The sequence below is a fragment of the Chroicocephalus ridibundus genome, chromosome 1 (assembly GCF_963924245.1).
Source record: "Chroicocephalus ridibundus chromosome 1, bChrRid1.1, whole genome shotgun sequence".
NCBI classification, from domain to species: domain Eukaryota; kingdom Metazoa; phylum Chordata; class Aves; order Charadriiformes; family Laridae; genus Chroicocephalus; species Chroicocephalus ridibundus.
The window spans coordinates 164,439,815-164,453,075 of NC_086284.1; the positions used below are offsets into that span (position 1 = coordinate 164,439,815).

A 13,261-nucleotide genomic window follows, 5' to 3' on the forward strand; every position below is an offset into this window, starting at 1 on the left:
CAATACGAAGAGCAGCAGTGCTGGATCCTGCTTCCAGCTCAGCATTTATCTCATGCCGGGCTCCATCCCTCAGTATCCAACACACATCCTTAAGCCTTTTGTATTCTGCATAAACATCTTTGCCCAGATCTTCTAAAGGGCCGGGCAAGAGAGGAAGCAATAGTCTACAAAGAGCATGAAACCTTTGCGTCACGGTCTTACCCACTCATCCTTCATGGATGCCGACAAGGCCGGCTGTGCGACACTGCATGAGGCAGGGGCTGAACAGGGAGCAAATTGACATCTGTAGGGTCTGGATGTGCTGCGAAAGGCCAACATGCGTTGGTGATAGATGCAGAGCCCTGATTTCCTTCTTCCTGAGCCTCCAATTTCCAAGCAGGGTCCCACAGAGCATCCCACAAGCCACCCCATGACTGCAGCATCCTCCCCGTAATTGGAAGCCCACGAACCACCCCATGCACCGTGGCTTTCCCTGCCCGGCACAGCCGGGCTCCTGAATCCACACATGGGGAGTGAACGTGGTCCATCCAGGAGGAAAAGCAGGTGCAGATAAATTTGGAGCATAAGAAGGTGGAAGAGGACTCACAGCCTGGCGGAAACCAGCTGCTGGTGCCAGGGTAGCTCAGAGGAGAGGCTGCAGCACGGCAAAGAGCAGGGTCGCAGGAGTTGGGGGGAAGCTTGAACAGGGGAAGGGGGGGTGAAGCCGGTGAAGAGCATCCGGAGATGTAAGTGAGGTCAGGTAATTCCTCATATAGCAGTTCCTGCGCCGCTCTGGGAACAGACAAACAAGGCCTTCCTTCCTCCTGGCTTCCTCCTCCTCGGCAGCTCTCCTTTTCAGGAGAGGCAGCCGGCTGGACTGCTCCTCCCGCATCGCTGGCTGCATCCCTCGGGGTGACTCACCTGGCCCCCGCTCTGCTCTGTGGCTTCACACCTCCCTGCCCTGCCGTGGGCAGGTTGGGCAGAGGAGTCCTGCCTGCGACCCACAGAGGACAACCACCCACCGGTGGTGGTCCAGGGTGGCCCGGAGCAGCCAGGCGGCAGCCGGCACTGCTTTGGGCAGAGGTTGCAAAGCACCTGCCTTCCTCCCAGTGCGGGGAGGTCGCGGCTGCTATTCTGGGCTGGGAAAGCACAGGAGAATAGACCCAAAATCTCCCTGCAAAGCCGCGATGGGCACTTGACCAGGTGTCTGCTCCAGCGCTGGCGAGCCCGAGTGGCGGTGCTATTTTAAGGATGTATTCTTTCCCTCTGCTGGGGCTATTTTTGGAGGCTGAGTGGGTACCAAAAGGACCCGGATATGTTGCAGATAAGGGGCCGATGACATTTTGGCGCTTGTGTTCCAGCCACAAACACTGCTCGCGAAGGGAGACCCTGGGAATCGCAGCACTCCTGCCAGCAGCAACATCCTGGCCACTCTGTCTTTGCTGCAGGCATCAGGGTAGGGGTGCTGTGAGCTTCCCGCCAGCAGTGCCACCCAGCACGGCTCCACAGTCCCCGGTGCTCTCCCAGGCGTGAGTGGTGCCCCACAGCAGCAGCGCTGAGCATCACGGCATCACTGATGGGAGATCCTCCCGGCTGGCTCTGGAGCAGGCAGTACACGTGCCGTGGGGATGAGGTTATGGTCCAAGGGGATCTACATCTGGTGGGGCTGGGATGGGCTCTTGCTCCTCAGGCACAGGCTCTCAGGGTCCGAGATGTGAGTGCTGCCCCTGTAACACAGAAAAGGAGGGTCTTCATTGCAGGCAGCTGTGGTACGTGGCCTTTTCTTGGAATTAGGGATACAGGGATGGGATGGGGGGAATTTCCTTGACACAAGTGTGTCAAGGAGAAGGCTGTGACCACTGTCATTGCTCTCTACTGCTACACAAGGCCAGGGCTTAGCAAGCTCCCCAAGCCCAGCCTGGCTGGGACACCTGCGTCCTAGAGGGCCATGGGCTGGGATGCCTGGGGCTTTGTCCCACATCAGGAGAGCAGGTTTCCTGCCCCAGACCTGTGCAGGCAGATGTCCCATTGAGGCTGGTCTTTTCCGAGGATGAGGGGTTGGGGCCAAGGAAGAGCCCTTGGGAGTGCTGACCCACACCTTCAGGAGAGGAAGCACACAGGAGCTTCCTCGGGACCTGAAAGGTGCCATGGATGGGGACATGGACAGTGGCAGGTCATGACTCTTGCAAGGCAGAGACTTGCATCCTCCTCCCGGCCCTGGGTGAGACCGGCGGCCAGGCCCCCTGGCCTTTTTACTCAAAGTTTCCATTTGTGCCTGTGGGACAGAGGGTCTGTTGTGAGCGCGGGGCATGGGGACAGCCCCCCCCCCCCCCGACATTTCAGGGTGGTGGGGGGAGAGCTTTGAGACAGCGGCAAGGCTGGCGCCCACGCCACCACTGCACGCTGCTCTATTCCCACGGCCGCCCTCGCTCCGCCACGCCAGCTGAAGCTCCAGCAGCCAGGGCCGGGATAGAGGACGTCTCCCTGGGTTGCTCTCCCCAGGGCTCCTCCATGCCAAAAACATCAGTGCTGGCTTGCGGCTGCCTCCTCTCCCCACCTTGGGCTCCCCCAGCACTCCTTGCACCTCAGAGCTCAGCGCGGGGGGCTCGGGCTGGGGGAGACGGAGGCACAACGTGCCGGAGGGGCAGGAGCTGTGCCGTAAGCTGGGACTGAGACAACTTGTCCGGGCTGTCTCCAGTGCAAGCCCGTGCATAAGCCCTTCTGAATCTCCGTCTTTGTTCCCCTCGGTGGCGTCAGCGGCTCTTCGCTCCCTCCAGGAGATGATTCTGCTTCCGTCGCTGCTGTTTCCTGTGTTTCTCTCTCCCCCCTCACTCCCGTAGAGCCAGGCAACACCGGCACAAAAACAGGATTCTAGCTGCTGGAGAATTACTCTGATAACAATGACCAAGGAGACAGTCCGCTGGACGGGACCCTCCCAGGAGCCAGACCGAGCAGGGCCCCCGGCCGGCTCATGCCAACCTTTGGCACCCCCTCTGCCCTGTCCCCTGGGGCCACTGGTGCGGGGCGGGGGGGATTTCAGGCAGGGGAATGAGCAGCCAGAAAGGGGAAATCCTGGGTGACCCGCTGTCCACCGGCAGGTCTGTCCATCCCCACACCTTGGCCATGGTGGCCAGGCACAGCAGCTCTGACCGTCCCCACCACAGCTCCTGTCCCCACTGGTGGTGAGCAGAGCAGCAGGGACCACGCCATGCTCTCCCTTGCCAACCCAGCTCCATCTCCCAGGGGACAGAGTGTTTTCAGGGAGCAGCCAAGGGCAATTGCAATCTGGCTTCATCCATGAGCAGAGGTGAAGGCAGCTGTGGCTTGCAGGCAGGACCGAGGGATATAATGCCTGCAGACATGCTCCTGTGCAGCAGTGGCCCGGGCCCTGAGTGTCCGTCCATCCACCCTGGGCATGCCCGAGGGAGACCTGGGATTGCCTAGGATCCCAGAGGGAGATCTGAAATTCAGGGAACCCTCGCCCGTGGCCCGAAATCCTCTCTTGGATCTAGCTGTGCTTCTGGAGGAGGTCCCATCCCTGGCTGCTCGCCACCGCTCCCTGCCAAGGAGCTGCCACCCTCCCAGCACGCCGGTGGAGCCATGGGGGGAAGCATTGTCCGCTTCGCTTCGTGCAAAGCCGGCCGGTGCCGCTGAGGCAGGGGCAGAAGGGGCCTGAGCGAGCCCAGCTGACGTTGCCTGAAGCGAGGTAGGAAGCGCATGCACGGACCAATCCACTGGCAGGTCTGGAGGCAGCAACAAACGCCGGGAAGGAGCTGCAGAGCAGAAACACAGCTGGAGCCTGAAGAAGACATGTCTGCAGCCTCGCACCGGCTTGTTGAACAAGCCGGGTCCATGCAGGCGAGGGAGTCTCTGCCGCCCTCCCCCTCGCAGGTGCTCGCTCAGCCCTAACCAAGGGCTGCCTTCGCCTCGCACAGCAGCGACCTGCAGCTTGGGGGGGTGGAGGGGGGCAGAAAAAGCTGTCTTTAGGCAGCAAAAGCCACCCGAGTGACATCCCCCCCTGGAAACAACACTGCCAGGCCCCACTTTAACAGGGCATCTGCTTCCCACTGGGGCTGCGGGTGTCTTGGAGGTGGTGCAGTGCAAGAGGTGTCCTGGGGATGGAGGAGCTCATAGAAGCCCTGCCAGCTGCAGCGCTCAGCAAATGCCAGCCTGGCAGAGCAAAGCCAGAGCAGGACGGTGTCTCCAGCCTTACTGACCCCTCCAGCCTTATCCCTGACCTTGCTGCTCCAAGGGGAGATGACCACTGTCCTACCCTGTAGATGCCCACAAGATGCACAGAACCTTGGAGCAACTGGTGGGACCAAGGCCAACCGTAGGCATGAGTCTGTCCTGCCAGGGCCAGGGTGTTGTGATCCACCGGTTACCAGCAGGGCTGCTGATCCGTAAATTCCCGACGAGGGAGGAAAAGCTGACTTTTGGCCAACACAGGAGGTCTCTGACCAACAGAGGCAGGAAATAGCTACGGTGAGCGAATAAATAAATGGTGCAACTGCAGCTCTGCCTTACATGGGCTTCATGGGGAGTTTTCCTTTGTTTTTCACGTTGGCTATTTATACCATGGAGTGTGAAAATGATGTCAGCGAAACCTCTGCTCTTTGCCGTGAAGAAAACCAGCCCCAAGAATTTCTAAAGGGCTGAGAGACCTCCTTGACCAGCAGACTCAGAGGCTTTTCACAGGGCTGGCAGAGACGGCAGGAAACCCCAGCTGCTGTACAATTCCCAAGGAGTCCCCTCCGCTTCCACATACCCGGCTTGGGGCGGGGGGTAGTTGTTCCAAGTCCATCTAGGATATGGCTCTGCCCCTGTAAATGTCCATCTTGTCTCCCATAAACCCCTCACAGAACATCTCCAGTTCCCTCCCAGCCTTCCTTTTCTTGCTGTTTTTTTTTTTATTTTATAATAAAGATATATATATATCTTTATAAATGTCGTTCCCATTCTGCATCACAGCCCTTAAGGGTTTCAGCTCCAGCCTGCTGAGCCCAGTGGTGTTGCCCCAGGTTTGCCTTGGGGGACAGGGGAAGAGGGGACAGGGTGTCCCTCTCCTTGCAGGGCTTGGCTTCTCCCCTGGGAAAGTCCAGGAGATATTTTGGAGAGCTGAGCTCCCAGCCAGGGCATCCCCATTCGCATGGGATGGGAAAACACAGGTTCAGCCCAGAATAGGAAGGTCCACCAAGTTCAAGCTGAGCCTGCTTGGCAGTGGATGGTGGGCAGCAATAGACACGTTTTGGGAAAGGAGAGGAGGAACAGACCCTTACTTCCCACCGCGGTTGTCCTCTGCAATTAGGAGCGGCGGTGACGAGCCCACATGAGATGCTCGACAGTCAACGAAGCCTCAACTGTCGGCCCCAGTGCCCGCGGGGTGGGAAGGGAAAAGCCAACGCAAGTTCAAGGGTTGCCGGTGTACTTGAGACAAGAAAAACTCCTGCTGGTGACACATGCATCAGGTGTTTCCAGACGATAACAAAACCCGCCTGAGGTCATCGATATTTAATTAGCAATGGGCTTGGTTAACCATTATCCCGGGGGCAGGAGGGAGGGGAAAAGTGCTGAATTGAAGAAAGAGATTTAACTCTTTGCAGAGAAAGGAGAGGAAGAGGGAAGGTTGCCTACAAGGAGAAGGGGGTCTCTCCTCTCCATGGTTGGACCCTGTTGGACTCTGACATTAGGCTGGCTGGAGGGGAGGAGAAGCTTTGGGGTACACACCTCTCTCGGGGGATCCTCTGAGAGAAAGAGGATCTTTGCCCCGTGGAATCAAAATGGGCTAAAATTGGAAGCTCAGTGCTCCTGCAACCCAACGGCCCCAGGGCGGCCGAGCACGGCCGCTGGAGCAAAACGCTGGTGAGTGGCGAGGCCGGTGGCTTGTCTGGTTTCCCTGCCGGAGCCCTCCCAGCTGAGGCCGTGCCGGCGGCTGGGGCACCGCCGTGCTTTCTCTCGGACGGCTGAGTCACGGCCCTGCTACCTGCGCGGGTTCGCACCTGGGTGCCAGCCCGGCCGCCGTCTCCCCCATTTCCTCCAGCAGCTGAGGCCCTGGCACCCATCCCATGCCCCCACCCCGGGGAGACCCAGCGCAGAGCCCTGGGGCGAGGAGGAGGAGGAGGAGGAGGAGGAGGGAGGCATGGCGGGGGGTGGGCTTACCTAGGTTTTCCCCTTGGGAGTAAGGCTTAGGTTGAAGAAGGGATGCTGAAGGCTCGGAATGGGGGGGATGTGTGCATTTTGATCCTCCATGCACAGCCTGCCACCTTGGTGTGCTCCAGAAGGCGATGCCGTGAGGGTCCGGCTCGCTCTGGGGCGCAAGACGCAAAGCAGCATGCGATGGAGGAGGAAAGACGCCATGTCGCCAAGGGAAGGGAACCACCTTGGGGCTGCAGCTTTCGTATCCTCACACTCCTTCCCCAGCCCTGGCCGGTGCCGGGTGGGACCTGCCCGTGCACAGCAAAGGAGGGGGCCAGGCTGTGCACAAGGAGCTGGATGCATCCTGGTCTCCACAGGCGCTGCGTATGGTTGCGAGGGGGAAACTATGGACCCTGAGACAGGGAGACGGCACCCGACTGCGTGGGGCGAAGGGCTGCCGCGGCACCTGGACACGGAGCAGGGCAGGACCCAGGGGAAATGGTACCGAAATCCCGCTAGCACTCACCCCGCTCCATCCTTTCCCGGCCCCTTGCCGTCCCCCCGCTGCTCCCTGCCACCTCCCCCCGCTCCAAAATCCCCTCTTGGCTGCCCCGAACCTGACACCCGTAATTACCCCCGAGATCACAGGGACCTGCTGAAAGAGCGAGCGTGATCCAGGCCGGCGGGAACGACATGAAAAGCAGCCGCAGCCCCTGCCCGCAGCCGGGCCCTCCTCTGCGCCAGCAGCCCCCCGGCACCGGGGACACCTGGGGAAGGCGCTTGCTGGGACAGGGGAATGGGAACCTGCCGGGAGATGGAGAGGACAGCACAGCCCGGCTTGGGATGTGGCCAGCCACAGCTCCCACTAACACACCGGCATCCCCAGGGTCTGCTCCTGCCCCAGAGGGAAGCTCCTCTCCGCGGGGAGGAGGGTGAAGCTTGGCTGGCATTTGCCCACTGCCCCCTTTGCTTGCCATGGCCGGGTGCCAGGGGGATGCTCCCGCTCTGCCCCAAGCAGAGACTGGGAGACAGTCGGCCTTTGCTGGTGCTCAGTGTCACCTCTGCAGGGCTGCTGCACGCTGTCCCTCCTGCATCCCCAGCAGCGGTGGGGGTGGTCTCCCAGTGGCGAGCCCCCAGGAGGGATCCCCGGGGGCAAAATGGCCTTTGGGGAAAGGGTCTGCACAGACACCCATCACAGCAGCACGGCAAGGGGGCCTGTGGCTGGGATGGGGTCAGCAGCAGCAGGTGCCTACAGCGAGGATGTCACCCCCCTCCTCTGCATCACCACAACCCACCCAGCACAGCCATGCCGTGCTCCTGGGACCTCACCCTCCCCTTATCCCTGCTTGTCACCCGGGCCGGGCACCAAGGAAGAGGAAGGAGGTGTGGGACAGAGAAATAAACTCCTGCTGGGCATCATCCACTGGGCAGGAGTAAGCGTACTCCTGCTTTCTGGTCCCCATCCACAGTGACATCCATGGGCACAGCCTGCACTCCCTGCACCGGGGCTATCAGACCCCACACAGGTCCTCACTGAAGGTCCCTCAGAAGTGGGACAGGGAATGAAGCCAAGGTGGAAAAGGTGCTGCGGTCCCGGTCCCCCTGCACCCCTCACCCACAAGCTCTGAAAATGGAGGAGAGCGGGAAAAATGAGCAAATCCCTCATTTTGAGGTAGAAGAAACAGCAGCAGCGACCCCCTCAAGTCTTCGAGTGAAGGAAGAAGCTGCAGCCCGGGGCAGGGCGGAGCGGGGCGGCAGATGCGGGGATTTCATCTGCGAGGAGCGAGGAAATGTCCCGGAGCTGTTTGATCTTATTGTATGGAGGGAAGCGGGAGTGGACATCCAGCCTTGCTGGAACCAAACAAAGATTATAAATACCTCCCGCCATCAACAGCTCCTCGCCGACCCGGCCCACCGGGGCCCCGGTTGCTGGCTGATTCCCAAGGGGAAAAATGAGCTTTGGTTTCCATCCAGCCCTCGGACACGGTGGGAGATAGGAGCAGAGCGCACGGCAGACGGCTCTGGCCACAAAGCTGGGGGGAGGATTTGTCTGCGCGGGAGGATGCGCGCGGGGGGAGCCCGTGCCACCGGCCATGCACGCAGCCGTGCACAGCGGGAACAGCCCTTCTTGGCTTAATTCAGTCTCTACCGCCGCTGGTGGCAACGAAGAAGTTAAAAAAATATATCTTTAAAAAGCCCTGTGATGTGGTGGGTGGGCGTGAAATGATGCCTAAGCCTAGTGATGGCCTCTGAGAGGTGTCCCCATGTCCCTTAGGGCACCGGGCTGGATCCGCTTCAATCCTTGAGTTTGAATTTGGTGCCACACGTGCTACCAAAACTGCTGCCCGCCTCCGGGATGCTTTGGGAATGAGGGGGTGTGGGGGGGCACTCTGGCGCTGCCTCTCGAGTGGCACCTGGGAGTCCCGGGGATGCCGGCACAGCAGCTGTCCCCTCCAGGAAAGGACAGCCCCGCACCACATTTTGTGGAAGTTGGGAGGAGATAAATTTAGTCTTTTCCCACTGTGCCCAGCGGCCGCCGCAAAACCACGTGATTCCCCAGCGCCGCGGGGGAAGTCTTCTCACTCCCCCCCCCAAGGATGAGAAGACTTCCCAAAACTCACGTGGGCTCCTGTAAGCCCCGTGCCTGGCCGGGGACCAGCGCTGCACTGGGACCACTGGCACCCAACTGACACCATGGTGGCCACGGGGATGGGACAGCTTCGGCTTTTGGCTGGGCACGGGGAGCTCGGGACGCCCACGGGGCTGCTGTCCCAGAGCAGGGCTGCCCGCCACCCCCTCGCCCCGCGCAGGGAGGTCCTGACCTCCACGGGGACCCACCTCCCCCCGACATCCATCCCCCCCCCCGGGTCCCACAGACACTTCTAAGGGTTGGTGAGAAGCCAGAGAGTTGTCAGGTACAACAGCAGTCCTCGGGCCAGGGGCAGGGGGGGATGCTGCAAATCAAACACACGCCGGGCTCGGAAAAAAGCCCAACGGAGCTGCTCCGGCAGAAAAGCCGCCATTCAGCGTGTGAACCCGGCTGCGGCTCCCCCCGGGGCTCCTTCGGCAGCCCCTCTCCCCCATCCAGCATACTTGAAGCTCCCCGCCTGTCACTGGGATCAAAGGCGGGGGCTGGGGGGCAGGGAGGCAGGGGTGTCAGCTGGGCCACTTGTGAAGCCGATTGCAGGAGCCAAGACCTCCGACTTGAACCCGCTTTTTTTTTTTTTTTTTAAATTTATTTTTTTATTTTTCCCCCCGCGGGTGTCCTCATATGCTTCTAATGTCTCCGCTCCAGCGTCGCAGCTGCATCTCGTTTCATCTCCAGCAAGGGGAAAAAGGCTGCACCAGAGCCAGATGTGCCCCGGGAAGGCTGAAAAAGCAGCCCCCCCACCCCCTCTTTCCCCTGGGAATGCCAGGTCCCAGCCCCGGCACCGCTGGCAGCTGGGGAGCACCGGGTGCCTGGGGTGAAACCTGGCCCCGCTTCCCAGCCGGGGCTCTCCCAGCACCAGCTGGGACGGGGCAGGTTCCCACGGTGCTCGGTGCTATTTCAGCAGGGTCAGGGCTGCGCCTGTCCGCCCTGCGGCTCACGGGCTGGTCCCAGCACCGCCGGGGCACGGGATCTTTTCTGATGGGGAGATCGTTGGCCATTTTGGCGCAGGGAAGCTGCGGGGAGACGACTCTGCTGTACAGAAAAAGCTCTATGTTAAGAGAAGGTGGATTAAAAAAAAAAAAAATCATAACCCTCACTAAAACCAGTTTCTGGTGTCTTGGGAGCTTCTAGACCGATGTGTGACCTGCACTGATTGCTGCCTGTTGCTCTGGGGACTGTCCCCAAAGCAGAGGGCTGCAGGATCAGGAAGGCTGGGGAGGGACAAGGGCTGCCCAGCAGACCCAGGCGTTGGCAGTGGGAAGCTTTGCCAAAGCCAGGCCCGTGTCCCCTTGGCTTTGCTGCCCACCGGCACGGCTTTGCAGGGACCTCCCAAAGTGCCCGGGCGGCATCAAGGGCTTCAGATAGCCCTTGGAGGGGCCAAAAGGGACCACGTAGGCCCAGGTGACCTGACCTTGGCTACAAGGGTTTTTCTCCAGGCCAGCCCCACCAGCCAAGCCCTTGGGGACAAGTGTCCTGCACACCATCTACAGAGGGAGGAGCGCCATCTCCTGACACCAGGCACCCTCTTGTCCCCAGGATGGATAAAGGATTAAAAAAGGCTTTTGCGGGTTTTTTTTTTTTTCCCCCCACCATCCAGTGCTTTGTCAGCAATCATCACTTCAAGAAGAAATAAACCCAAGTCTGGCTCTGGGTCTCAAGCCAAAGCAGCTCCTCCTGTTAGACATGTGGCGAGCATCTTCAACAATGACAGCATTTCTTCAGGACTGCTTCCTTCTAATTAGGTGCTAATTTGACTAAAAGCTCCCTCAGCTGCCATTGCCATTTCCAAATACCTTCACCAGCTCCCCAGCCTCCACCAGAGCTCCTACCACAAGGTGTGATTTGGTAAAATGAGGTGTTTTTACAGATTTTTCATCAAGGCCTTGCATAGCTTGCCACGGACGGTCATCCCCAACACATCCCAGTTTATCCTGATAATCCCAATTCCCTTGGATGCACCTGACTGGTTTGATCAAAGCTGCAGTAGCAGACAGGGCTGGCCGAGAGCCATGCGCTTGCTAGCCCAGCCAGCACCTCCATGCTTTAAAACAGCCACCTCACCGCCAAGTGAAAAGACCACCTAAGGGTTTCTAACAGGCAGGAAAACCTCGTTCTTCAGAGCTGCTCGCAAAACCGCAGCCGCAAGATGGACAGAGGTTGGAAATTCCACTTTCCTGTATCAGAGGAAGACTAATTTAAGGCTCTTCTCTACCTGCCTGCTGATTTGAGACTTGGCGGGGGGGGGTGTAAAGAAAACAAAATTAGTGGGTGAGACCTCTCTTGTTACACTTGGCTGGAATCAGCCAGCAGGTTCATGTGTTAAATGAGGCTGACAGGGAGCCAGCCAGCTTGTGCAGTCATCGAGTCTGGTTTCTAGGGAAACAAGGTAAATGTTTTTTCCTCCTCCTTGCCACCTTTTAACTCTTCGAAGGATCTTACGCATCACCACAGGCAATATTCTCCACATCCACCTTTCTCTGTTTCAGTTAAGAGCAAATAGCATCAAACTGGGTCCGTCTCAGAGCAGCGCGTCACGTCGGTGCGTAGATCTGGAGGGTTATTGCCTCCATCGCCACCGTGTCTCCAATTATGGTCAGTGAAGGCTACGCCAGCGCAATTATCTAAATTTACACGAGCCTTCAGCCAGGCTACGGCCCCAGGCGCGAGTGATCTCACTATTGCAGCTGGAGGCAGACAAGCGCCCAGGGCCGCTGCTGCCTTTCTTGGTATAAGGCCTCAGCTCCCCAAAGTGCAAGGCTTCCATCGGGACCAGTGCTGTGCACGGAGCCGGTCCCACACGCAGGCGCTCCGTCTCCTCTGCCCTTCACCAGGAGACCGACCGGGCTGGCAACGCCGGCCAAGCCGTCTCGCCAGGAGCAGAGGGAGTATTTTGAGCCATGCAGTAACCCAACACCAGCGGCACTCATGGATCTCCCTCCTCCCTTGGGAGGGTGGGATGCAGGAGTCACCCTCCTTCCCTCCCAGGGGGAGCAGTCTCCTGTCACCAGGCAGAGCCTTTGGATTCAGGAATACCCAGCTGCTGTGAGGTAGGAACCTGTCACCTTACCTGCTGCCTCCTGCTGCTCTCGAGAACAGCAACAAGCTGCATTTGCCAACAGTGTGCAGGTCACATCCCCTCCGTCATAGGGAAACTGCAGGGTTTCCACGGCAACAGCCACCTACATAAAATTTAGTAATGTTTCAACAATCTGAAGCAGTTTCATTTATTTCAAAACCAGTTCGATTCAAAGGAGCTCTCTAGCCACCCAGCAGAGCATTAACACGTGGAATAATACCTCAGTAACAGCAAAGACGTTTAGGGCTCCTGCTGCTTTACTGTTTCCCACAACCCGACAGGAGCCTTGCTCTGCCCCAAAATCTTTGCACTCCAAAACCAGCAATGGCAGCTTCTGGAGCCCTGCTGAGTTGGATGCTCGTGAATTTGAGCATTACTTGCTTTTTTTTGTTTGGTTGATCCTACACACAGGGCCTGCAGTGAGAGTACTGGACTTGACACAGCTACGTATAAACCAAGAGGCAAAGTTAATTTCTTTAAAATATTTATTTTTTGGTCTGAGAGCACGCAGGGCACAAGACCGTTCCACACATTAAGCTGTCTCCTCTTTTGCAATACGATCTTTCTTGAGTGGTCCCTGAAAAAAAAAAAAAGACATGAAAAGAAACTATGTAAACAGCAGTCTGCACCACATCACATCCCAATTACAATGCTGTAATTGCTGCAAAGAAATTAAGGAACAACAACAACAACAAAAAAAAAGCCCTCAATGTTGCAGGCCATTGGAAATCCCAAGCCCCGTCCCCACAGCTACAGTTTTCAGGGAAAGCTGAACGCGGTGCAGCCATGCTGCACCCCACCAATGGCTTCAGCAGGAACAAAGAAGCACTGGTGCCACCTCGTGGGGAAGCTCCTGTGCCGCCCCCGAGCAGCCAAACCGCTCCCCGACTGGGCAAGGACCTCACACCCAGGACTCCCCGACCTGCTTTCTCCAGCAAGTGACAAATTAAGAATGCCACCCACAGCCCGCTGAGAGTGCCATTGTCCAGAGCTGCTCGGAGAAGTGAGTACAGAACCACTCCCCATGGATGCCAGGTCCTGATCAGCGCTTGTTCCGTCACCAAAGGGCTTGTGCCCAAAGATGGCAACACCCCTCAGGCACCAAGCGCTGTCACAGGGGAAGCGAGACCCCAGTCCCTCCTGTGGTGATGATGAGGTTGGCAGGACAAACCCTCTCGACTTGTTTCATGGAAATTTTGGCTCTGTGGCAGCCCAAAGGTCAAGCTGCCAACTGCCATTAGCTGAAAGACAATACAGAGGTATGCAACACAAAGCTGCCAGCTTTAGTAAGTGTCCTTACCATGAAAGCCTTCTTCTCTTCAGCTGTCTGGAAGCGGCCATGACCAAATTTGGAGGTTGTGTCAATGAACTTCAAGTCAATCTTCTCCAGGGCCCGGCGCTTGGTCTGTACAAGCAGGGAC

General features: G+C 58.4%; 1 protein-coding gene across 2 annotated transcripts in view; it reads right to left on the reverse strand.

Annotated features, from left to right (window-relative positions):
- Positions 1-12,307: 12,307 nt before the first annotated feature.
- The window catches only part of RPL3 (ribosomal protein L3), a 61,564-nt gene continuing 60,610 nt past the window's right edge, over positions 12,308-13,261 (reverse strand). For both annotated transcript variants that reach the window (XM_063322465.1, XM_063322464.1), the window contains exons 9-10: positions 13,141-13,260; positions 12,308-12,417 (exon numbers count right to left, since the gene is read on the reverse strand). In XM_063322465.1, coding sequence (XP_063178535.1) covers positions 12,373-12,417; positions 13,141-13,260 — 165 coding nt within the window. In that variant the 3' untranslated portion in view covers positions 12,308-12,372. The remainder of the gene's footprint in view (positions 12,418-13,140; position 13,261) is intronic.